This window comes from Falco naumanni, chromosome 10, assembly GCF_017639655.2.
Source record: "Falco naumanni isolate bFalNau1 chromosome 10, bFalNau1.pat, whole genome shotgun sequence".
NCBI classification, from domain to species: Eukaryota; Metazoa; Chordata; class Aves; order Falconiformes; family Falconidae; genus Falco; species Falco naumanni.
In genome coordinates, this window is record NC_054063.1 from 19,892,573 (window position 1) to 19,917,288 (window position 24,716).

At 45.7% G+C, this 24,716-nt stretch overlaps 2 protein-coding genes across 3 annotated transcripts; both read left to right on the forward strand.

Annotated features, from left to right (window-relative positions):
* Positions 1-660: 660 nt before the first annotated feature.
* On the forward strand, positions 661-6,194 carry KNSTRN (kinetochore localized astrin (SPAG5) binding protein). Of its 2 annotated transcripts, none has more exons than XM_040608587.1 (8): positions 661-734; positions 1,839-1,968; positions 2,121-2,177; positions 2,408-2,507; positions 4,246-4,360; positions 4,675-4,736; positions 4,884-4,958; positions 5,794-6,194. In XM_040608587.1, exons 1-8 carry the CDS (start codon positions 728-730, stop codon positions 5,923-5,925), a joined length of 678 nt encoding a protein of 225 aa, XP_040464521.1. In that variant the 5' UTR covers positions 661-727; the 3' UTR covers positions 5,926-6,194. The 2 variants fall into 2 exon arrangements, with proteins under 2 accessions (XP_040464521.1, XP_040464520.1); XM_040608586.1 differs by having other exon boundaries at positions 670-791.
* Positions 6,195-6,293: 99 nt separating this feature from the next.
* On the forward strand, positions 6,294-23,567 carry IVD (isovaleryl-CoA dehydrogenase). Its single transcript, XM_040608585.1, has 12 exons — positions 6,294-6,455; positions 8,492-8,581; positions 10,495-10,546; positions 13,306-13,475; positions 14,958-15,051; positions 15,526-15,662; positions 16,656-16,752; positions 19,325-19,418; positions 20,629-20,710; positions 21,097-21,201; positions 21,876-21,948; positions 22,087-23,567. Exons 1-12 carry the CDS (start codon positions 6,309-6,311, stop codon positions 22,218-22,220), a joined length of 1,275 nt encoding a protein of 424 aa, XP_040464519.1. The 5' UTR covers positions 6,294-6,308; the 3' UTR covers positions 22,221-23,567.
* The last annotated feature ends 1,149 nt before the right edge of the window (positions 23,568-24,716 follow it).

Sequence of the window (24,716 nt, forward strand, 5' to 3'; positions counted from 1 at the left end):
AGTAATGACAGTTGAAATTCACAAGGTATTTCAGTTTTGCATTTTCAGGGTGCAATTCTTATGCTGGATATTCGGGTGGATGTTTTGGCAAGCAGAGCTGCTGGCAGGCTGTGAGCCAACACTGACCAAAACCCCCTGTGCATGGGAGCTGCTTCCGTTAGCATTTGGAGGGATCTCCCACCTGTTTTGAAAACCGTGTTGGAAAACACTACCGAAAACATCTAATAAAGTCGGGAAATGTATTATGCGGGTGCTTGCTTTCCCCTGACACTGTGGGAGGGTAATTGTAACTGCCTGAAACACAAGCAGCACTACCGGCACCCTGGCTGCGCAAGGGGAGGGGGGTGCTGTGCTGACACCCACTGGAAGGCCTTGAGGGCTCCGGGCCTCGAGTGCCCAAACCACAGGGCGAGGTAGCGGTTGGCTTGGAGGGCCCTCCCCGCCTCGCCGGTGGCCGGCTCAGCTGCGGGCAGCAGCGCTGGGGAGCAGCACCGCAGCCGCCTGCGACGCCCGCCATCCCCTCAGCGCCTTCCCTCCCCTCAGGAAAAGGGCGCGAAGGAGGCACGAAGCGCAGCGCGAGCCGGCCGGCACGCGCCCCGCGCCCGCGCAGGCCACTCCGTGGGGCGGGGCCAGCGCGCGGCCGGCGGGCGCCCATGCGCATGCGCGGCGGCTGTGCGGCCGTTTGGCGGCGGGTTCGATTCAAACGGCGGCGGGAGGATCAGCCTCCATGGAGGGTGAGTCTTGCCGCATCCCCGTCTACGATGTGCTGCACCGCGCTGGGTATCTCGCGGGTGCGTACCCTCTTCGGGGGAGGGGGGGCTGCGCCGCAGGGCACTCGGTCCCGGTTGCGAGGGCTGCTGAGCGGGGTAGGCCGGCGCGGGAAGGGGGAGTGGTTGGGGTGGGGGGGCTCGAACTCTGCCTTGCTCTGTGGTGACCGCGGCGAAGCCTGGTTACAGGCTTTATTCAGCCGTTTTCTCTATCTAAGGCTTGGGCTGGCGCCTTGTGGGCTGGCGGGGCAGCTCGGCGCAGGGCGGGCCCAGCTCGCTGCAAGGCGGCCCGGGCTGGGCCTGGGGGGCCGGCGCCTTCCCCTCCCCGAGCTCCGGGCCGCCTAGCCCCGAGGGGCTCTCCCGCGGAGACCCTGCTTCCAGAATTCCTTTGATACTATTTATAGCATCTTAGAAATGTGAGGCACCCGGGCTTAACGTTAAAAGCACGGGAGCTAGTCTGTACCGATGGGAGCTCTGTTACTCGGGTATAAAAGCGCTTGTGAGGGTGTCATTTGAAAAACGCTTCACTGGGCGGGGGGGCTTCCTGGAGCCGCTGTGCACAAACATTACATACTCTAAACAGCTGTGGTTTAGAGCCAAATAAAGTTTACATAGGAAGATGGTTCTCTAAAGTAGTGATATTTTAGAAATTAATCTACTCGTAGAGAATTGAAATGTAAAGCTCTCTTAACTGGGTTTTGAGCGGGCTGTGTTTGTTTTGCTTCCAGTACTGAACAACTTTGCTCAGAACCTTGTGCCGCACTGTCTGCTTGATGTTGAGACCCCCTCTATTATCATGCCTGTGTTGGCACTTTCAAATTTCTTCTCATTAGTGCTAGCTTGTAACTATGTTTTAATAGTGTCTACCATTTGAGCTATCTGTGGCTTGTTCTGGACCTTTAATCATGGGTAAAGTTTGAAGACTGCCCTTGGTTGTCGCTACCTTAAAGTCTCTGTTCTAGCCAGATATAATTTTGATTTATCAAACTGAAGGTTTAAGAGATCTAGAGGTTCAGTGTATTATGGTGATCTCTTGTAGACTGTAGTGTTGTTATGGTCTTTTTCTTGCAGAAATACAAATGGCTTTTCCTTCAAAGAAACAATGTGTCAGCAAACCACCAGATCTAGATTTCAACGAAGATCCCAATTCTTTTAACTCAAATGTTCCAGCAGATGGTATCTCCAAAGCTACAAACCAAGGGTAAATGAAAAGAAAATGTTGATGGATTTATTACCTGACGAATGTCCTAAAGACAGCTTAGCATTTTGCAGATTTTGTCAAACTTAACAGACTTGGTAGTCTGCAGGAATGCAGTGGTCTTCTGGTAATTGTATTTTTACCTGTCTTTTAAGGTTACCTAAATCTGCCAAGAAAGTGGAACCGCTTTCAAAGAAGTCAGCTACAAGAGGGTATGTTTCCTCAAATCTCTGTTAGCTCCCCTCATGCACTAATGCTCCCTCTGAAGGGTTACGATGAGCTTTCACCCATGTACGGTTTTCTTGCTCAGTTTTGCTGATTAAAGCCCTTGGTCAGAAACAAGAGCAAGTGCTTCAAAAAAAGGGCACATTTGTGGAAGTAAAAGAGGAGAAATGTAATACTGATGGTTTTGCCTTTAAATCTTTGATGCTTGATTCTACAGACATATCAACAGATACAAACTAGAAGCAGAGCTGAAGACCAAGAATCAGCTATTAGAAACAGCCAAACAGCAGCTACACTCCAGACTAACAGGAGCACAGGTAAGCAAAGCAGGGTGTGTGTGTGTAAACAAATCATTAAGTAATTCTTATATTCTGACCTCTACAGAGTCAGATCATAAGATTGTCTTGCTCATTTTCCTGTCTCCATCAGATGTCAGTAGAGTTTGGGTGGGCTAGGGTTTCTCCCCTGATACCCATAATATCTGCTAGAGCCTGGAAATCAGCTGAGCTGCAGATGTATTTGGATGGATAATGCGTCCAGATCTCTTAAGTAGGCATCAGAGTTCTAATTCCATTTTAAACTCCTGGTGGGAGAATATTTCAAGTTCACAGCTATAGACTTGCATGACATTTTATTAAAACAGCTTCAATATTGCCAGGTGCTTCCTAGCTGTGTTGAGAGAAAATGCCTAGCTGCATTGAGAGAAAATGTGAATATTGCCACTGATGGTTTGAGGTCTGTTAGTTCTTTTTCACCTGTAGCTCCTAACACATGGTAGATAAACTATCCAATTTCCTTGTTCCTTTTGCCTAGTTTCTGCTAGCTTTGGTAGCCCATCACGCAGTGCCGTGTGAAAGTGCATACACTATTGAAGGTATAGGTTCAGAAATGTGTATGGTCTCGTTTCAGTAATGAAGAACACTATCCTTGGTTTTTGCTTACTGCTGTGCACTGACTTTGAGGGACAGTGACCTCATTCTCTTCTGAGTATTTAACACAGAGCTCAGTTTATATAAGCTTATGTTCCTTCATGTGCTATTGTTTCATATTGTTGCCTAATCCTTTAGTACCTTCTATATTTTTCTGCAAGTTTTTTTCCTGTCTGCTCAGCACAAGTGAGAGGCCAAACTTGGAATATTGTGTCCGATTCTGGGCTCCTGGTAGAAGGGAGACATGGACATACTGGAGAGAGTGCAGCCAAGGGCCAGCAAGACGATTAAGGGACTGGAGGAAAGGCTGAGAGAGCTGGGACTGTTCAGTGGATTTTGTTTCAAACAGATTTGATATTTTTGATCAAGTCTAGGTTCATAATTGGCACACTGTTGTTCTTCACCTCTTGCAGATCACTGCAGGAGACACTTGGCACAGTTTTTGTCATGTGCAAGAGGCTCTACTTGTAACCTTCAGTTATAAGAGCTCACTTTATTTCCTAGTTCTCAACCAGTTACTAATCTGAGATGATCGTTCCTTTTATCTCACAGCTTGATTTCTTTAAGAGCCTTTGAGACCTCCTATGAAATGTTCAAAAAGCTTCTGATGCTATCAGCTGGATCACCCTAATCCACATGCTTATTGATTCTCTTAAGAGAATTGCATTCCACTTGTGAGGTTGATCAGCTTATGCAATTGCCTGGTAATATCTGAAATGCGTAGGGAATAATGCTGTAGCTTAAAGATTCGAAGATGCCCTTTTCTTCCCAATGTTTATATGCTCTTCAGTGTGTCAAATGCTTAGATATATATATATATATATATGGGAGGGAGTACAAGAAAATATATGCTAGGATTGCCAAAAAGGAATTTATCTCTAGGATTGAATTTTTCTAGTAATTGCTATGACATGTGGATGTGATAAATGTATTGATCCTGTCAAGAAGCAGGAGTAAGTGTCTGCAACAGACTAATTTGGTGCAGTAGGAGAGACAGAAGGGCAAGATCTGATTGTTGGCGCTAGCGGAGCACTTGATAAGCCATTAGCATCAAGCTCAGTATTAGTGACTAATGAGAAGAAAATCTCTGGTAACTTGCTTCACTTGCAACCTGTGTTAATGACAGGGTACTATAAAGGAGTTAAAGGAGGAGAATGAAGGCCTGCTACAAGAAGTTGAGAAGCTCAAGAAATTTCAGCAGACTTGCATGGTGATTTTAGAAAGCAGAAACATTGATCCTGGTAAGAGCTATGCACTTCACATCCCATTCTAGATCTCATTCTTCAGAATGATTTTTGGGTTTTTTCCCCTGTCATAACTGTTCATCAAATGTTTGGACTCTGCTTCCTTGTTAAGCAAATACTACTGTGGCTCCAGGGGAAACTTTTATCGTAGCTTAAGAGAAAAAGCTCCTTCCTGTAGTAAGCCCTGTCCTGGATAAATTTTGAAAATAATTTCATCATTCTTGCTGTGGAAATTACTTTGAAAACTCTGCTTGTAAGAACTAATAGTTTATCTGTATATTAGAGGTTCACTAATGCATCTCATAAATTAGTTACAGGCAGCAACATTTTGGAGGAGGAAGAAAAGGCACAGGAATGCCAGAAGCAGACAGTGGTAAGAAAATTTTGAAATAGTGGTAGGAGTTCATGGGCTTTGAGAGGGCTGTGTGCTGCTGCCCTTCTCTACTGATGTGATTGAAACAGCTGCTGAGACTTCAATTTATTTTCATTATATTAAACTATTTTCCTTTTGGCTTTTCAGCTGTTAACTGAGAAGCTCGTAGAAGAATTGAGGCTATTTAATCAAACAGCTGCAAAAGAAAAGGAGGTGCTTCAGGTAAGACTGAGACTTTGATTCAAGGTACTGAGCACCTGGTGCTGAGTGAGATTCTGAAGGTTATTTTGCTCCCTCCAGTCCTGCTCCAATCTCCAAATGAACTAGATGGTGAGAGCCTGCAGTATTCATCTTTTGTTATAAATATACATGCATGAAGGAAACTGTTATGTGTTACTCCCTTTCTAAATAGAGGGCTTTAAGCCCCCTTTGCTTTAAGCAAAGTTTCTAGTGGGGCAATGTTAATTCTCATCTCTGTCGTTTCAAGTTGAATTGTATACCTTTGAACTTGAAGAAAGGCAGAAGGTGAAAGTGATATTAATGACTGATAGCTTTCAAGTTAGACTGAATCAGTTCCAAAGTAAAGATGGATGTTGGTACTGGATCTATGTAGATCAGCTCCTCTTGAGAGAGGTTCTGGACTGTTACAGGTGCTTGTAAGTGCCGCTGGCGGAACACTGATCTGCTGGTCCAGTTGTTACACTGGGATTCAGAAGACTTCATCTAGCTTGGGAACTGCTGCAGACCAGTAAGCAGCTTCAATAAGTCTATGTATGGACCAAAATAGTAGTCAAACTACAGTTCTGCCATTCTTGGTAAGAAGCTTAGGAGCTAATCAATGAAGATCACTTTCTAAATTTTGGTTGTAGATAAATTGCTGTTTTCCTCAAGGAGCTAAGGTAAAAGACACCCCAGTCAGGGTAAACTGATGTCAGTTTAGCACGTAAGACCCTGCTGAAGAGTTCAAATACTTTACTTGGAGCTGCTTTAGAGCCTGGCTTTGCTGTTAGTACTTTAGTGTTAGTAAAGTGTGGTGTACACTGACTTCTCTATGCAGATGGCAATGGACAAGTGGAAGTCAGCAGAAGAAGAGAGACACCAGTCCCTGGAGAAGCATTCTGCCTTTCAAGCAGAAATTAAGGAATGTTCAGCAACACTTAACGATTTGGAGCTGCTCCTGGCAATGTGAGGCATGAAGATGGACTAGACTGGGTTTTTTGCTGTTTTACTGATAGTTTAGTGGTCTCTACTTGGCAAACCCGGTTCTGTCGGGGCAGGAACAGGACGGTGGCTGGGCAAGCGGCCGGGGCAGGACTCGTGGCTCTTACTGCTCTACCGGCAGCCGCCGGGGCCTCGCCTGGACCCTCCTTACCGCACGCCGCTGGCGAGCGGCTTCCTCCTCACGATCCTTCGGTTCCTCCGCGCTGTAACTCATTAAACGCGCTCTCAATTCCCCGAGCCTGCGCTGCTGAGCTGGCGCTTTCCGGGCCCCACCGGAGAGGCGGGCGGCGGGGCGGGGCGCACCCCCGGGGCCGGGCCGCGCTTGCGCGCCGGTGCCTGCCCGGGGCAGCCATGGCGGCGGCAGTGATCGGGCGGGCGGCGGGCTGCGCGGGGCTGCGGCGGGCGCGGCGGCTGCAGGCGCTGGGGCTGCGGCGGCGGGGCTGCGCGGGGCTGGCGGTGGACGACACGGTGAACGGGCTGAGCGAGGAGCAGCGGCAGGTAGGGCCCGCCGGGGCCCCGCGCCGCCGGTGGCGGGCGGCCGGTGCGGGGGGAGGAGGGGGGGGCTCCCAGCGGCGCCCCGCCGGGGGTGTGTCGGGGCTGGCGCCCGGTGATTGGCCGACGCCGCGGGGAGCCGGCCTATCCCTGGGCGCGCTCTGGGGGCGTGGCGCGGCCGGGGCGGGAAAGGCCCGCAGCTGCGGGAGCCACGGCCCGGCCTGAGCCCGCGCTGCCGCCGCCTCATCGCGACAGGGCGCTTCCTCACGATAAAGCCTGCTCAGCGTAGCGCTCGGGGGAGAAAACATGCCCTGCATTCGCGCTGGACCTGTTTTGTCAGAAACCGTCAGGAGTGTGATCGCCAAAGGAACGAGTTAACTGGGCCAGGTCGAATCTCGAGGGGGTGTGCGGCTCTCCTAGCGCGTTCCCCTTGCCCAGCGCGGGGACCGAGGCGTTTAGGATAACGGCGCCTTGCCTTGTTGTTTCCTCCTGTGTTCAACCGCAGCCTGGTGCCAGCCAGCATGGCACTTAGCCCCCTGCTGCCCTAGGCACGGGGTGGAAGGCGCTGGCCCAGGCCGGCCGCTGGAGCGCTGTTCCTGGGGCCTCAGGCCTGCAGCTGTAGCCCTGCCTCCCAGGCCGCCGTGACAGCAACAACACGAATGTACTAAATAAACTTACTCGTTCTTGCTTTCTTATGAGAGAAGTGTTCTTTGCCAGGTTCGTGTTCGTGGTTTACAGCCTTATCAGCTTGAATTGACTCGTTTCTTTGTCCTTCTGCATTCAGTAGGTGTCAAAGGAGGAAAATATTCGATAGTTCATATCTGTCTGGTGGAAAAGCTAAAAAAAAAAAAGACTGCAGTAATGTTCGTTAAACTGAATTAAGAGCACTGTCATTGTTATAAACTGGCTCAGACTATCAGGGATGTGTGTCTGAGTCTATTCCTCAATCTCTAATTAAATTGTTATAATTATGGTTTAATCTGCTTTTCTTCCCTCTTTTAAGCTTTATGCTCAAGTTTACTGCTGACAGCTTTATCACAGTGGAAACATTGAATGTGTTTTGGGGTTGGTTGGTTTGGGGTTTTTTTAAGTTTTAAATGTACCAATGGTGGGAAAGCTTGTTTGGTGGTACTGGAAACCAAGGTCTGGGAGGTCATGGAAACTTAACATATCTTCTTAATTGTAAAAAAGAGGATGCTTTGGTTGTGGGTTTGAAAGGCAGAGAAGTGTGGGCATATTTTGGTTTGTTGCTTCTGACCTTTCTACAGGTTCTGGTTAAACAGCAGCGGGTTTCAGTCTCATAAGATTGTTCCTTCACCAGCATTAATTTGTCAGAATAAAGAACCAAACAGGAAAATGGGATTATTAAGCTCTCCTATAAAGTTTGGACAAAGTTTTAAAATCTTCATATTAAAAACACTTAATGTATTGTATATATTTTATTAGCATGTGTATGGACTTCTGCAGAATGTAAGTATTCGGATTTTAAAATTTAGAATAAATTTTGAGATTTTTAACACTGGAGTCTATGAGCATATCTAACTTTATTAAATTTTCCCTCTGCAGAAAATAACACCATAGCTAATGTAGTTCCAGTTTGATACACCAACATATTTTAATTAGTATGCATGCTTGTTGCAAGCATCTGCATATAATTGAATGAAACTCTAAACAGCTACTGGATGGGGATAATACATTATAAGTTCCATTCATCAACTTTCAAAGTTTCCTGACCAAAAACATCTCCTGAAACCATGGTGTAGGCAGTAGTTAAATAACATTCTCTCAGGGTGGGGTAAGATTTTTAAGGTTAAACACTGAGAGGAACTTAGAGAAGATACTGATGTACTTAAAGATTAAAGGGCCTTTCATGTGGTCTTCCAGCTAGTAACCTGAAACATCCATTTCCTTGTGGTCTTCTCCTTCTGGGTTTGGGATCCTGGAGTTGCCTGGCAGGGGAATTTTGGGAATATCCTAGAGAAGATGACAACAATATATTGATGAGGTATAACATATGTGTTTCTCCTCATCTCTTTTCCCAGCTTAGACAGACCATGACAAAGTTCTGTCAAGAGCATTTGGCTCCAAAGGCCCAACAGATTGACCAGGAAAATGAATTCAAAGGCATGCGGGCAAGTATTTAATGTGTGCATTTAAAATAGATGGTAGTGAAAGCCTGTTGGTACTTTGATCTGTACATTAGTCCAGACAGAGTCCTAGTCCACGCCACAGGAACATATGCATTAACTTTTCAAACTTGAAAGCCTCTATAGAAAACAATTTTTTGGTTTCCTGTTTTATGTTTTGTTAATGACTTTCAGCAACCTGGGGCAGAACCCAGCCAGCATGCAATCAAAAAAAAAAATTGAAAAAAAGGATTGATAATGGCTTTGTTTGGATTCTTACTGTGGTATTTCTGCTTGGCTTTGTTCACACTCCTCCTCCAATATATGCTTTGTATTCTCCTAGCTAGGACCCTTCCTTGGACAGCTGAGTTTCCTCTCAAATCTGTTGTGAAAATATTGTGTGCAAATGCTGAAGTGTAGCATTGTTTGACCGTCTAGCTGAAACTTGCCTTCCTAATAAAAACAACAAATTTTGTGCAACAGGATGGTTTGATGGATGAAAATGAGATATCTAACTATTGGTTTTCATAAGCTCCACAAGACTTAAAAAGCTCAGAACATCTGCTAGGATTTCCCAGAGCTCTGATGTTGACATTTTCAGGGATATATGCACAGCTTTGAAGTGAAGTATATAAATTTAGCCTAGTGCACCAGATGTCATCCAGAGCTATTGAATAATACTTCTTGAAGTCTCTGGAGACTATTTGCTGATAATTATCACTGGATGCTGAGGCCATGAGACAAGCATTCACCTGTGGGTCCATCATGTAGTGGAGGGGAAGCTGCAGTCTGAAGGAGCAGCAAAGAGATGCTCCCTTCCCTGCCCCCCAGCATTTGTGTGGTCCTCACTGGGGACATCCTTTGCTACTGCACTATGTCATGAGTTCCCTCTTACTCTGTGATGCTATGTGCAAGACACAGCTGTTGCGCAGGTCTGAAGTCAGCTGGCAGCTCTGTGCCTTCAATCATGAGGCTGTCACTTGAGCAGTGGTGTTGCCAGTGATAATGGGGGTGGTAGGCAAATGGAGGAGTTGGTGAACAAGGAGTACGGTTTGTCCTCTAGCAGATGGACATGTACGTTACAAAGTTCAACTACGCAAGACTCAGTAATGTTTATCTAGGCCCTGTGCATGTCTAGTGTCTTGGCAGTCTTGAAAACCTACAGGTTACATGTTTGAGTGGCCCTTGTGGATTCAGCTCCTTTAGCTTCACAAGTCCAAAGTGTTCACAAATTCTCTGTTGTGGTCGCCTTATAACTTTTCTAGAACCACCTGCAAGGCTGTAACGTTCCCTTTTTTTTTAATCTCTACCAAGGACGCTTCCATGGCTTTGCTTACCAGTTTCTGTTTTACTAAAAGTACCAGCGAATAGCAGCTCTTGTACATAAGTCCGTGGTTTCAGTCATGGATGGCTTGTGCTAACTGCTGTTTGCAGCAGCTGCAGGCTCATAGGCCCACACCGTGCTGCCAAAGCAGTGACAAGGATGCCTGAGGTAAAAAGCAAGCATAAGTTTAAGTCATAACATCCTAAGTAATCTTTGGCAAGAGATAGTATATGAAAGTCTAGAAGTGCAGTTTTTTAAATTAATGTAAAGTTTTAATTATTTAAAATTCTTCTTAAACTGGGCAGTGAGTTAAATTTTAAGACCTGGCCTTCCAGAATTAAATTTAGACTTGTGAATTTTCACCAGATTCAACAGACCACTCCCATGTGTAGCATAACTAATGTCCTTAAGTCTGTCTGGGTTCTTAGTCCAAAGGATGGAGCTGCTGCTGCAGATGGAGTAGGTATTATGTATTTATCTTGGAGATATCACAAGAATAAGGTAAATTGATGTGTTCAGTGAGCTACCTGGGAAAACTTCTTATGCTGATGCTCTGACCGTGCCTCTTGACTGATTGCTTGTTCTGTATTTGTAGGAATTTTGGAAGAAACTCGGGGAACTGGGCGTTCTGGGGATCACAGCTCCTGGTAAGTCTGTCCCCACCTTTTACCTTCTACTGGGTGATTCCTCAAATAAAAGAGACACTACTTAAACACAGGCTTTCCGGTTCATAACAACCTTGTCTGTGATGTGACACCTGCTTTATCCAGAAGCTCCTATCTTTGTGTTTTTTAAAAAGTCTTTCGCAACTTTTGTTACTCTTTACTGACTTGGAATCCTTTTTCTGTGTTAGACTTCTTCTGGATGATTAACAGAATGCCTTTTACAGTTTAGAAGTACTGCTCAGAAATGGTTTCTCCAGATATAACATATGCAGCTCGAGCATGTTTGCGCTTCTCTAATATGAAGCGTTTACTGCAAGTTTTGAAGAAAAGTATCCTAGAACAAACATCCATCTCTAATAGGAGAAGTTAAAGGGTATAAAACAATGCTCTGAAAAGCTGTGATAACTAATGGAGAGCTGACCACGTCCAACCAGTCAGAAAAAATCAGGGTAAATCTTATTCATCCTTGTCCAGGTTAGTTGAAAAGTGTTTTGATTAATGTTATAGATTACTGAGGCTGCTATGGTCATGCTGAATGCACTAACACAGTGTAATGAGGAGAAGCCCTTAGTGGAGAAAAGCAGCCAATGGGGCCTTTATTTCCCCATCGTGAAGTCTGTGTTTCTGGATGTGCGTGTGCAAAGGCTTCTGCAGAAGCAAGCTGAATAGCAATGCGTTGAAATAATGCCTCTGCATTTCTTTCAGTGGCACTGAGTCTGCTTGAAAGAGTCTGTATTTCTGCTTTCTTTCTCTTTACTCTTCCCAATTTACTGCTGCTCCTGTTTTTTCTCACTCTTACCTTCTTTCTTCTTTGATGTTGTGCCTGAGGCTTACAGCAGTTTCCCACACTATAAATAAGCCGTCCCCTCATGAGCCCTGTCCTTTTTGATTTCCTCAAAGATTTACCTCTAAAACCTTCCTATACCCAGAATTTTTTGCCTTATTTTTGATCGTGGAGTTGTGTGTGCTTTCTTTATTGGCTTTGGCTTTAGTGCAGGAGGTGAGGACAGGGATTTAGGATGTGAAGATAATGTGAAATCTTACGAAGATGTATGCTCAATTAAATGGCGTGTTTGGGCACCAGTGGATCAAGTCTATTAAGGGAGCATTTTAAATAACAGTACTTTTTGTTTTCTTCTTAAAACTAAGAAAACTATGTTGGTTTGTAATTTTCCATTCATTTTATAAAGAGCTAAGTTAAGAAATGCAAATATGTAGCTGCTGTGGAACAATAGTACATAAAGACTAATTCTGAAAGGGCAGCATCATTCTAAGTCATGCTGTGGTTTGTATTATACAAGAAGCTGTCTGGCAGGATTATTTTCATGCACCCCTTGCAGTACAGAGCAGTCATGGGCCAGTCCTGCTTACAGCAGGCAGTTACTGTTCGTGTCTTGAGGCAATAGCACCAAACCCATCCGTTCTATGGGAGTGAGTAGAGAACTCTCTTGTTTTGGCATATATGGGAAATTATTAAACCTATCTTTTAGGATATTGATGGTAAAACCCTAAACGTTGATTGTGGCAGTGAGAGGTGATTCAGAGGACAAAGAGCCCTGCAGATAAAGACAGGAGTCAGAACGAGTGCCATGGGAGGAAAGGCTGCGTGTAGTGCCAGTGGCTGTTGTGTTAATTTGATGAGTCAGGAACAGCAGCCCTCTTCGAGCCCAGGTTACACACTCAGCTCTTTGGGCACTGTAAGTGTGCAAACGTATTTGCTGTTACTGTTGTTGCTGCTTGCTTACAGCATTCATGTTGATGACAAGTAGGTGTTCCCGGGTTACCTCGCTGACTACTTCGCAGTGTTTATGACCTCCTGGTTTAGTTCTTGGCAGTACACCTGCTGCTTGCCTGCAGAGCAAAGCTTCTACATTGGGATGTGACTGTATTTGGGTGTGTATAAGTGTGTGTGTAGGTGTATCTCTATATATTTGTGGGCTGTCAGCTGCTTGAGGACATTATGCATTTCTCAGCCTTCTCATTTTTTTCCTGCCTTCTCCCTCTCCCTGTTCTACTGTGTACCTTTAATCTTTACCACCAGTTTTAGACTCAGCTCGGTGTGCCTAGCTGGATTCCCAGTTAGGATGATCGTGCTGCTCTGTCTCACTTCATCCTTTCTTGAAATCTGCAGTCTTGCCACTGGTGAATCACAGCAGTTACATTTATGGATCATTCTCCTTCTGAACTGGATACCCATGAAAATGCTGGTCTCCTGCATGTTTGTGGGCTTAGGAAAGTCCCTAGTGCCCCACTTCTTGAGCAGTTTGAGGATTCCTCACTTGTTAAGGGTCCTTGTTACGACAAACATGCATGGACTTTACAGACTTGCCCTGTGTTCCTTTGTCCTCTCACTGAATACACGTTGCCACCTTACGATTTAATCTTTGTCATAACATTAAGGTTGCACTTAAGGATGGTTGATAAGGACTCATTGTTCTGCAAGTATTGGTAGCATGTTTTAGATGTATCCTTAGGCGTGTTATGTATAAAACTATGCTGTACAAATATGCAGTAAATTATTGATTATGCTGAAGAAGTACTATCAGTGTGCCTTTAAGATAAGAAAACTGAAATTCAGATGACGGGGAAGGCCAGAGGTCCCAGCTCAGGGACAGTGTCAGTCAAAAGCAGAAGCTGCCCTGTGTCTTGGGTCTCATTTAAGGCTGAGCCTGACCCTGGGACCCCGTGCATGTGTGCTATACTCCATGGTGGTTGACATGAGGTTTCTCTTCTCTTTTCAGCGGAATATGGTGGGTCTGCTTTGGGGTATCTGGACCATGTGCTGGTGATGGAGGAAATTTCTCGTGCATCAGCAGCTGTCGGGCTTAGTTACGGTGCCCACTCAAACCTCTGTATCAACCAGCTAGTGCGTAACGGCAACGAGGCCCAGAAAAACAAGTACTTACCCAAGGTACGTGGCTGGAAGAGGTGAAACTGGAAAGGGTTTGGGTTTTGGCTGTGTACAAGGATGAACATCTTTCACAGTGTGTAGCATTTTAAGCACTAGTCGATCTCCATCACCCAACCTTAGGAAATACCTTACTTGCTAAACTTGCCCTTCTCTATTGTGTTAATATTTGTCCTGTTAATCCATATTGACCTCTGCCTGTGCCAAGCTCTATGTCTGTAGGCAGCGTAGTCCAGCTCTCTGGAGCTGCGTTAGTAAATGAGGATTTGAGGTGGCGCTGGATGATATTCTTCCAAATTCTGAAATCGGTCAGAGATTTCTGAATGAAAGTCACTGCTTTCCTATTATGTTTTCCATTTCTCACTGCTTAGGTGCTTGGTTTGCCTATGCTGATTAACTACATGCGAAACTTCATTATCTGGGGCATTGATGTTTGTGACTCAAAAGCATGTTCAACAGATTTCAGGTTTCTAAATGCATGGAAAAACTTAGCTGATACATTGAATCCCAGCTACTAAAATTAGCAGTGCAAGAAACTTGATTTAAGCCACATGCAAAGTATAGTATCACTTCCTCACAGCGTTGTGCAGCCTGCTAATATGTAACTCTGAATTGTCCTCATTGCTGCTCAGGTGTATGTTGATGCCCTCATTCGCTGCCTTTCAGTAAGATGTGTGATCACTTTAGTTCTTGCTTGTCTTGGTTTGTGACAGGGTACTTAACTAGTTTTGAACAGATCACGAAGACTTCTGTGGAAATGCACTGATAGATTGAATTGCTTGAACATATATCTTAAGTGTTGAGTCTGTTTTTAAAAAAAAGAGATCAAAAGGAGCAGAAGACGGATAAAAGTACACAGGGAGAAAAAAAAAGGGTTGGGGGAAGCAAGGAGAAAAGGGCAGGATGAAAGGAACAGGAAGCAACAGCTATGACAGAGCCTGGTATGAGCAGGCATGGAAGAAGGATGTCCATCTGATTTTGTAGTGCAAGTGTGGGGGAACTGGGCTATGAGAACATTGCTAAGGACTTTGCAATCTCTTTTCATCCCCATCATTGGCCTTTTGTGTTAAACAATCCTTGTTTATGTAAAAGGGCAGCCATAAAGCCCAGAACAAGGAGCTTGTGAAAGGCATATGGCTGCCTGCATGGTTCTTTTGGCATCTTCCTGGAGATGGTGTTTTATAAGCAGGGCTGTACTCATCTAGCTCAGACATAAGTTGAGTCATCCTTCTCATCCCGCTGTGATTTGGTTCTGTTCCCTCAGCACAGCAGTACAAGGGAGCTCCCCCCTGCTAGGACTCTACCAGAAACAGCAGCTCTCGTTTGCTGTTCTCACACGGAACAGCTACTGTGGAGATTCAGTGCAGGGGAGAGGGAAGGAGAGGGGGAAAAGAAAAAAAAAAAAAAAAAGAAGGCAGGCTAAAGAGGGAACAGGAACAATGCTACTGCTCTTCCTCCCTTTCTAGTATTTGTCATTTCTTCCAGCTAATTAGTGGGGAGCACATTGGAGCCTTAGCAATGAGCGAACCTAATGCTGGATCTGATGTCGTGTCCATGAAGCTGAAAGCAGATAAGAAAGGTAAGGCTTGTCGTGTGCTGTCTGGATAGATAGCTGGTGTAAATGTCTGCTGTAAATTTAGACTAAACTCCCCAACACCACTGAGATACGGTGCTTGGTCTTGGATATACCAGACCATGTTTGCAGGCTTGTGCTGCCTCCCAGGAGATTCAATATGTTATAAAGCCAGGTAGTGAAGGCCTGAGGTGCACGGTTGAAGGTCTGAAAGTGGGCTTCTGATTGTGGCTGTGGAGGTCGATGGTATGATGGAACCAGTGGTAGGTTCTTTAGTTTGTCAAGCATTTGTTAAACTGGTTTTGGACTCCAGAAATTCAGGAAATTAGCTTTCTTGAACTCAGGAGCAACTTGCGCATGCTGTTTGTAGGGGTCTTAAGGAGCATCCTTGAAAGCCTGTTTTGAAATGAATGGAGTGAGGATATAGGTGTTGGTCTGACGTCTCTTGTGAACTAACAGATTGCAACTCTTTGCTTCTAGGAGACTACTTTGTTTTGAATGGGAACAAATTTTGGATCACCAATGGACCAGATGCAGATGTGCTCATTGTTTATGCTAAAACTGATGTTAATGCTGTTCCAGCCTCCCGAGGTATAACTGCATTCATTGTGGAGCGGGTAGGTTTAACAATTCTCACAAGTATTATTGTAGTGGGTTTTCTAAAGCTAGCTCCTTCACTGGCTTATTTAGAAACCAGCTAGTTTTCTTTCTATAACTGTCACCCCCTTGCTCAATGACCAACTACTTTCTGACAATTGTATACATCTGTGAGACTAGTCCTCTGCTGCGGTGACATGGCATACTGCGCTGTCAGCTGGGCACCCCTGGCGTATCCAAGCATGTCACCAGTCTTTAGGCCAAAAAGCATAGAGAGAGCAGACAAGATTCCAACGTGAAAGGACTTGCTTGTTGCCAAAAATTGACAGAGATATTGGAGGCCTTGTAAATACATCCTACTATCCTATTATCTAACTTGGTGGGCTGGGTTTTGTTGGGCTTTTTTTAAGCCAAGACATTAGAAGACCTCTCTTAACTTCTTCCTCCCATTTTTTTGCACTGCCCCTTTGGAATCCTGAAATGACCTAAGCATTCATGGGCAGGGAGCAGAAACAGGTTGTTCAATGGGGAACCCTGGGAAAATGGGGTTTTTCTTCCCTTTTAAAGATTTGGGGCTATGCTATATACACCTTCACCACAAGGAAGACAGGAAGCTGTGATAAAATAAATGGTACTGGAAATGTATAATCTCAGAGATCAGTAAGCCTTCTGATGGACTTAACCTGACAGTGATTAAATAGTTCAGTTACTGGCAAAGCTTGCAACCCTTACTCTGGGAGAGTCAGTGTTGGCAGCTGTCCAGTTTATGTATTTGATATTTACATGCATTAGAAAATGGATGCACTGGGTTCATATGTGCCCCACATATGTGCATTTTTCTCTGCTCATTTGCTTCCTCTGCACTTACACCTGTTCTTGTTCCCAGACTGGGCAGTTCACTTTGACTCCCTTCACGTTCCTGTGGTCAGGGAAGTTCCACAGATCTCTAGCGATTTTATTTAGTCTGTCAGAATTGAGATTTGAAATGTATTTTAACTGTCTTGACTTTGCAGGGAATGCCAGGTTTCAGCACAGCCCAGAAGCTCGATAAGCTGGGAATGCGAGGGTCTAATACCTGTGAATTAATCTTTGAAGACTGCAAGATCCCGGGTGAGTTGCGTTCAAATCATGGCAGTGTGCACGTGGTGGTTTCCTGTCTTCTTGATCAGATAAATTGGATCGCTAATTACATGCGTGTTCAGCCTGTGACCTAGCGGGCTTTGCAGATGGTTATCTGCTCTTTGGCAGCCTCAAAAGAGAGCTAGTGAAACTGGAAAAGTGCACTCTGCTGGATTGCAGTGAGTGAGCACACCCCTTGTCAGGTAACTTCTGGCTCACCTTCGTGGACCTAACTCTTAACCAGTGCTTCTGCAAAACTGAGGTGGGGCTTCCGAACAAATTCATTTGTTTCCATTAGAGCTCCCCATCTTGTATATCGGAGAGCTTATTTCAAGGGGGTTTTTTGTCCAAAGTCACTGGAGACTATCCAACAGACGTTTGGGTTGCCCATAACATTTCTGCCTTATTTTGGGGTAAGGGCCTGAAAATGGACATACTTCCCACCACGCATTAGTACAGCAGGGACCACCGTAATGGCCATTTCTGTTACTCCAGCGGCTATTTTTGTTGATAGAAAAATTACAGCCTTTATATAGCAAGTGGAGGGAGATGCCTTATCTGAGCTCATGAAAATCCTAATTGCATATCTGCAGAGCAAGTAACTCTCCTGCTCCCCATACACCACCAAAAGCTGCTTTGCAGTAAGTGGAAGAGTTTCAGCGGAAATCTGACATTTCTAACTTTATTGGATCCCTCCACTCTGAAATCAGAAAGGCCAGTGCCCCAGTCTTCAGATCATCTCCTGGGTAATCATCCGTACAGAACAGCATGTTCTCATGGTAACAGGATTTCCATTTTCTGATAACTCGGAGAAGCACATCATTGCAGTGTTGAAAGTTAACACACTTTGCACTCTGGCCATTGATGCTGCTTCTGATCTTCTGCCTTGGAAGCTGAACCAGTCTGATGCTATTTCATATGTCTGCAGGATCTTTCTCTCAGATCAAGATGTCCTTTAGCACTGCAATTCCATCCACTTTAAATTATGTGGGTTTCGCTGTCAGCCACGCTCTGCTGAGTGGCTGGTGTTTCTCTCATAGTGGCTGTTGTCCATGGACTCATTCGGTCATGTTGTACTGGTAAAAGTTGATTCAGAGCCCCAGGGGTTTGGGGGTTTTGGTGGGTTTTTTTTTTCTTTTTTCTGTGATACGCAGCCCCCCTTGTGCAGTCAGCACGCACGTCCTTCAGCTCACCACATACCTATCCATCCCTTTTCCCTGGATGTACAGGAAAGTGTTCAGGCTATTCAGTCCTTTTTTTAGCTGTAAGATGTCATTACTCCTGAACAGCTTTGTCACTGTATTATTACTGATGCTGGCGTTTGTGTTCTGTTCTTCAAAGTGATGTTGGGTATTAGTATTTTTCTTTCTCGCCTGTGGCCCTTCTGAGGTTTTTCTCTGAAAGCCAAGTTCATTCTTCTTCCTCTTTCTAGCCCCATATCATGATGATGGCCCTGCAGAAGCTGCACTTCTCCATACGCTACATCAACATGCTTTTCAGTAAGCAGGAGACAATGCAGTCCATGAGCTTTTGCCACTGAAAAGCAGATTATATCAGGAGACTTATCTGCATGTGTCCAAGTCCCGTCTCATTTTCGCTTTGCATATCACACCTCTCAGATCTCTTGTGGTCAAATCCTGAAATATATATCAGTTCTCCTATATGGCTCGATCTCTGTCCATCTACAAAGCGCAGTTGTTGGGCTTTTAAGTTCTTTGCTAATGGTTACAGTACAGCCTTGCTGAGGTGAGCCCTTTGTTCCTGCTTCTCTTTTTATACTTGTTAACATCAGCACGTGCTTCAGATTGCCCCAAAGTGAAACAGTTTCTTGAAGTTTTTTCTCAGCCCGTTACCTAATGTGGCTATTTTCCTGTTCCTTTTTCACAGAAATAATACTTGTCTTTTTAAAACGTTTATTTGTAACAACTGCAGTGTTCTGTTCAGGCTCTCTCACAGAAGGGGGGATAATGATTGTTCGTATTCTCCAATCTCAGAAGACTAATATACATCACTCTGACATGTGATGAGTGGCGAGCTTTGACTGCTTGCTGTGTAGGCTTTGGTTCCTGTGCTGGGAATGCTCAGAGGTGTCCCAAGCATATCAGACAAGGATTTGCATTCATTTCAGATACACACTCGGTAGACATCAGATGGTAATGCTGTCAGTTTGGGTTAGATACAAGCTAATGGGATGGTGAAGGGGGCTCCCATTTTGTCCTCCTAGGCTGTTAAGTCTCCTATTCTTGTTGGTGCTGAGCGGGAAGATCTCTGGAGAGCACCTTACCCTTTAGAAAAGAGGTGAGAGAATAGCAGCGATTGTACAAGCACTTTGTAACCCTTTACTGCCTTTTCCTTTTTGGCTTTGCTTGGATTGAATATTGACATTTTGGTGGTAGGGAATATATGTATTTAAACTCAGTGCCTGTCTGACTCATCGTGAATGTGTCTCAAGCCAGAAAGAGAGGTGAATGGGACTGAAAGTTGCGGTCCTCCCCCCAGGGAACATGGGCCCTTGGACAACAGTTTTGCACATAAGTAAATCACTTTCCTTTGCCAATTGCAGCTGAAAATATCTTGGGGACACTGAGCAAAGGAGTCTATGTTCTGATGAGTGGATTGGACCTGGAGAGACTTGTGCTATCTGGTGGCCCACTGGGGTAAGGGTTTGTCATCTTTTATAGATGTTTATAGTTTGTCATCTTTTATAGGCCAGAAGGATCCTTCACACTCACCTAGCCCAGTGGGTCTCCAGTGGTGGTTGCAGATCTCAGCAGGAAGCATCTTGGATGGAGAACTGAGATACTGGGGCAGCTTCTGAGGGAAGAGGAAAGGCTGGGAGGAGGTGCTGGGCCAGAGCCGTGGAAGGCAGCGAGCTGCAGGGGAGGCGAGCAGGGAGATCCCGTAGCTGCTGGGTACTCCAGCTGTGCCATGGCTGCTCAGCTGGGCTGCTGCTGGAGGGTGCTCGGCTCCGCACTCCCAGGCAGCCACGGCTTGCTCTGCATCTGCTCCACCTTCTCCTTTAGCACTCCTCCTGCAGGTTTGCGTTTTTTTTAGTTTGAAAGCATCTGTGTGGAACACCCTCCGAGGGGCAAGGGATGGAATGAACCAGTGCCAGATCTCTGCCTTCCAGTGTAGCCCAGGCCACAGACCCTCCAGAGCATGCTTTTAGAAATATTAGCCTTGATGTGAACATTTCCAGAGGTGGCAAATCCACCTTGGTCCCTGACTGCATGCTTGTGTAGCCCCACAGTGTGTATTACTCTGGAAATAACCAGTTCATTGCATCCTTAAAATCCAAAAGGCTATCCAGACTGTCACAGAGAGGGACCACTGGGCTGGGTAAAGGTTTTGTTCTTCATTTATTCAGTCATTAAGCTCCCCAGTAATTGTTTTTACCCTACAGTCCTCTAGTCCTCTTGTTGGTCTCTCTGTACTAATCCTCATGCGGAAAGACCATCCTCCACAAAGCAGAAGGAGGATTTTTCACCCTTCTTGTTCTTGCCTATGCTGGTTTTTATGGTGTTGGCTAGTACTCCTTGAGTCAGCGCTCTCTGGAGATGCAAGGCAGCACAGGCTGCCCTGGCTGCAGCTGTAGGAAAGCTCTTCAGCTCTTCATCTCGGTCCCCTGAATTAAGAAAGTTAGACCTTACCACAAGATGTCCCAAATGAGCAATATGTAGAGCACTAAGGAGAAAAAAGGGACCTTTGGATTTTATTCTTAGCGTTGTGTGAGCGGAGCTACAGGAAGATAGCAGCCTATCATTTTAGGTGTGAGAATCTTTTTGCCTTAGATTACACTTGCGAGGTTTTTTTATTAATAGTTAATAGTTCTGTTTTCCTTTTCCTGCATATCTGTACTTTTCTTAGGCTCATGCAAGCTGTTCTTGACCACGCAATTCCATACCTACATGTAAGAGAAGCATTTGGACAGAAAATTGGCCACTTCCAGGTGAGGCAGAAAAGGAATTAGAAATTTTTCTCATCTTGCTTTTCTCTTTAAAATTAAGATGACGAGAGCTGTGTCACGGGAGGGTTTTGCACAGAGGAGGTTGCGTGGTGTTTGTGCTGGGGTTGCACGATGGAATGACGTTGGTGAGAAGGTGAAAGGATCTCTGAGCCCATTTACCTGAGTTGGTGGGTGAGGGACTGCTGCTGCCACCTGGGAGCCTGTGAATGGAGAGACCCTCCAGCTCCCTGCTGTGTCTTTGCTGAATCCATGATTTCTCTTTTGTCGGGTTTCTCTGAGATAGTTTGGGGAATGGGCGATCCCTAGTGCTCGGGCAGAAGGCGATCTTCCCCTTGCTCATGTTAATGTTTCTCTTCTGCGTCATGCAGCTCATGCAGGGCAAAATGGCCGATATGTACACGCGGCTGATGGCATGTCGGCAGTACGTCTACAACGTGGCAAAGGCCTGTGACCAGGGCCATTTCAATGCAAAGGTGAGCTGGCTTCCACCTGGGCTGTGTCTGCTGGGGGCATTCCTTCCCTTTGGTGCCAGATCACGAGCAGGGTGGAGGTTCTGCACTGGGGGTTAAAATAACTCGCTCGAGTCCCCGAGTGCTTTTCTTTTCCCCTCCAAGGAAAATGAAAGCCTCGTTCTACAAGGCAACAGACTTAGCAGCATCGGTAGGTGTTTATTGGAAGCCCAAACACAGTATCTGGCTGCTGGAAGGAGCTGTAGCAGTCATTCTGAGGTGTTAGCATCTCCGCAGCCGGCACTGTCGCCACATCTCTGTCAAAGGAGGGGACCGAGCAGTTAGCAGTTGGAGCAGAGTGCCCTGCATCCCAAATCAAATCACATCGGTCTCCTGTGGGTATGATGTGCGTTTGTGAGAGACCACCTCCCCTGGTGCTCTCTTTTTTTTCTGTCATTTTTTTTTTTCTGTTTCTGTCTTCATGTGGCCTTTACAGGCCTGACACAAGTGTTCTGCAGTGAGTGAAAGGCTGCTGCTGCTTCTTGCTCACTGGGGAATGAATCCTGTGCCTTTGTGATTAAGTAGTTCGGTCATCTTAGCAGGTGTCTGTAGAGTAATGGAAAGGTCAGAGCGACACAAAGATTGGAGATGGGCAGGTGACACCTTTCCTGACTGTTGTGGTTGTCACTTTCCTTTAGGACTGTGCTGGAGTGATCCTGTATTCAGCAGAGTGTGCTACCCAGGTGGCGCTGGATGGGATCCAGTGTCTGGGTAAGTCGCTGGCAGCGTTTGTTTCTGTGAGTGGTTGCGGGAGGGAGCCAAGTGCAGTGCCAAAGCAGTGTGCTCCCCCGTCCCACCCTCAGCCCCCGACATCGAAGAAATGACTGGTGACTTCTTTTTTGATGGCAGGCGGGAACGGTTACATCAACGACTATCCGATGGGGCGTTTCCTGCGGGATGCCAAGCTCTACGAGATAGGGGCAGGCACCAGTGAAGTGCGCAGGCTTATCATCGGCAGGGCCTTCAATGCCACTTTCAAGTAACGTCCGCCGGTGGAGCGGCAGCACCCTGACCACCATGAGGCCTTTGCCTGCACAGGCTGGAGCGCACAGCTCCTTCTCTCCCTGCTTCTGATTCTGGGATCGTCGCTTGCAGACTCTCTTCTCCCTGCTCTGTGAACAGATGCTGCTGGACTGGGCTTTGACAAAATGAGTCACATGGTAGCATGGAAGGAAAAAATGTTTTTTCTCTTCTTGTGATCATCCTGATTCATCCTGTTCATGAGCCATCCTGATTCTCAGCGTTACAGGGCTGAGGTTCACCCAGGGGACGTATCACCATCGAAGCAGGCTGGTGAGCAGTGTGCCTTTGCTGAGCACAGAAAGTCACCCTCCCTTAAAGGAAAAGGGCAGTGAAGGAACAATTTCGTTCTTTAAAAAAAAAAAACAGAAACAAACACCAGAGTTCCATTACATAGCTAGCATTTAGTGTATTACCACTGGAAGGTGAAAATTCCCATTGTGACCTTCTGATGGGATTAATAACTTCCATTTTGGGAACCTGGCACCAACCGCATCATGGGGGTGGCTGTCATGAACACTCTAAGCATCATCAATGCACAAGCAGTGTTTTGGGTGATGATTCCTAAAACCTCGTTAAAATGCCACATCTGTTTCTTTGCATACTTCCTTTCCTGTTCCTGCTGCTTCTCAAGACATTTCAGTGCAGCCCCAAGTCTTTGCTGCTCTGATTGACTGCCTCCCGCGGTGTTATTCATCCAGAGGTGTCGCCATCCATCATTCTGGGAACAGTTAAAATGTCAGACCTGTATTGTGACATCCATGAATGAAGCAGGCAGGAGGAGGCTGACTTTTTGGGTTGGGGTTATTTGTTGATTTGTGGGGTTTTTTTTTTCCCAAAGGTTGTTCTTTTGACAAAAGCATGTACTCACACTCCACCTTTGGTTGGCTAGAGAAGTCAGAGCGAGTGCAGCAGTATTTGTGGGTGTTTTCGGTTCATATTATATACAGCAAATTCAAGTTTACCTAGCTTTATTAAAGAAAATTGCACAGAATAATGCAAGCCTTAAAGGATGAATCACACAGAAAAATTGGATGTTGTAAATATGACAGAACAGTTAATTAAACAGTTGCCATGCAGGCAACATCCCAGCAGTTTTAACAAAAAAGAGCTTAAAGCTTTGTGTATTTTTTTGTTGTTGTTGTTGACATCTGTCTATACTAGGTGACAGTAAACTAATATAGAATTTTAAAATGCCATGGATTGAAGAAAAATTCACTTTCCTGAATCACCAGGTAGGTCACCCATCACCCAGTGTTTATAAAAGTTACGAAACTTCATTTAATTGAGAGCTAGAAAGAGCTTCTAAAGTTACGGTGGTGGTGCCTTCTTCCTAAACTTCGTTTGTATTCGGCCAGTGGATGGCTGTCACTCTGGAAGTGTCCCAGGGTTTAATTTTCAGTCTTAATCTCTGGATGGAGGTAGCAGAGTGGACAGAGGTGGCCTGCCAAGAATATCTTGTTGAGCTGCACCTGAAAATGCTTTGGGAATGAGCCTTGAAGCACAAGTGAAGTGCACTTCACATGTGAAGCACTAAGTGCGTTACTGTACATTAATGTAAGAATTTATTTACGTGACCAGACGTTTATATTTGAACACAGAACAAATACAGATGTCGTCTTCTCCTGGATGTGCAAGTCACAAAACCGCTGCAGTTCCTGCACCCCAACCCAGTGTTCATTGAAAACACCAAGGGCAGGATTTTTCAGATTTGCCCAAATGATTTGGGGAGCAGATTGTGCTGTGATGAGTCAGGGCAGCTGTGCAGCCCTAAATCCCTGAGCCCCTCATCCCCCCCAGCGCCGTGGGCTGCCCGTGCCTTTCCTGGCAGGCTGTGGCCAGGGCAGCTGTGCAGCAGCCGGAGCTGCAGAGCTCCTTGCTCTCTATACACTAGCTGCAGTTTCTGTGTCCCAGTAAAACAGCAGATTTCACTGGAGCGTGGTGGAAGCGCTTGCAGGGGCGGTGCGGAGCACAGGTGCAGCCTCTCCAGCACGTATTGGAAACTCGTATTTTACCTGTTTGTTCTTCAGCTCTTTAAAACGGGAGTGAACCACTGCAGTTTTCCTTGAAGACCCTCACAAGAACATAGGGCCTGAATCACCAAATCACTTAGGTTGGAGAAGACCTTTAAGATAGAGTCCAACTATAAACCTACTCTGACCAGAGGAGCTTCTCTAATGAGTGTTAGAGCCATGTCGGGATGCTAAAAATAGGTTTTCTAAGGTGGAAAGGGGCCTGCAGATTTTGAAACCTGTCCTCTTAACATTGGGGAGGTCTAATTTTTAATACACATAATAAATAATGCCTTCACTTTCTAGGCTGATCAGCACCTTGGAGTTAAAGGTGAAATGAATCAATGTCTAACACATCACAGGACAGGGTGGAGGGAGAGATTCATAAATCTTAAGCAGGGTTATGTTAATCAAATCGCGCTTCCCCGGCAGCGCAGCACGGGCTGC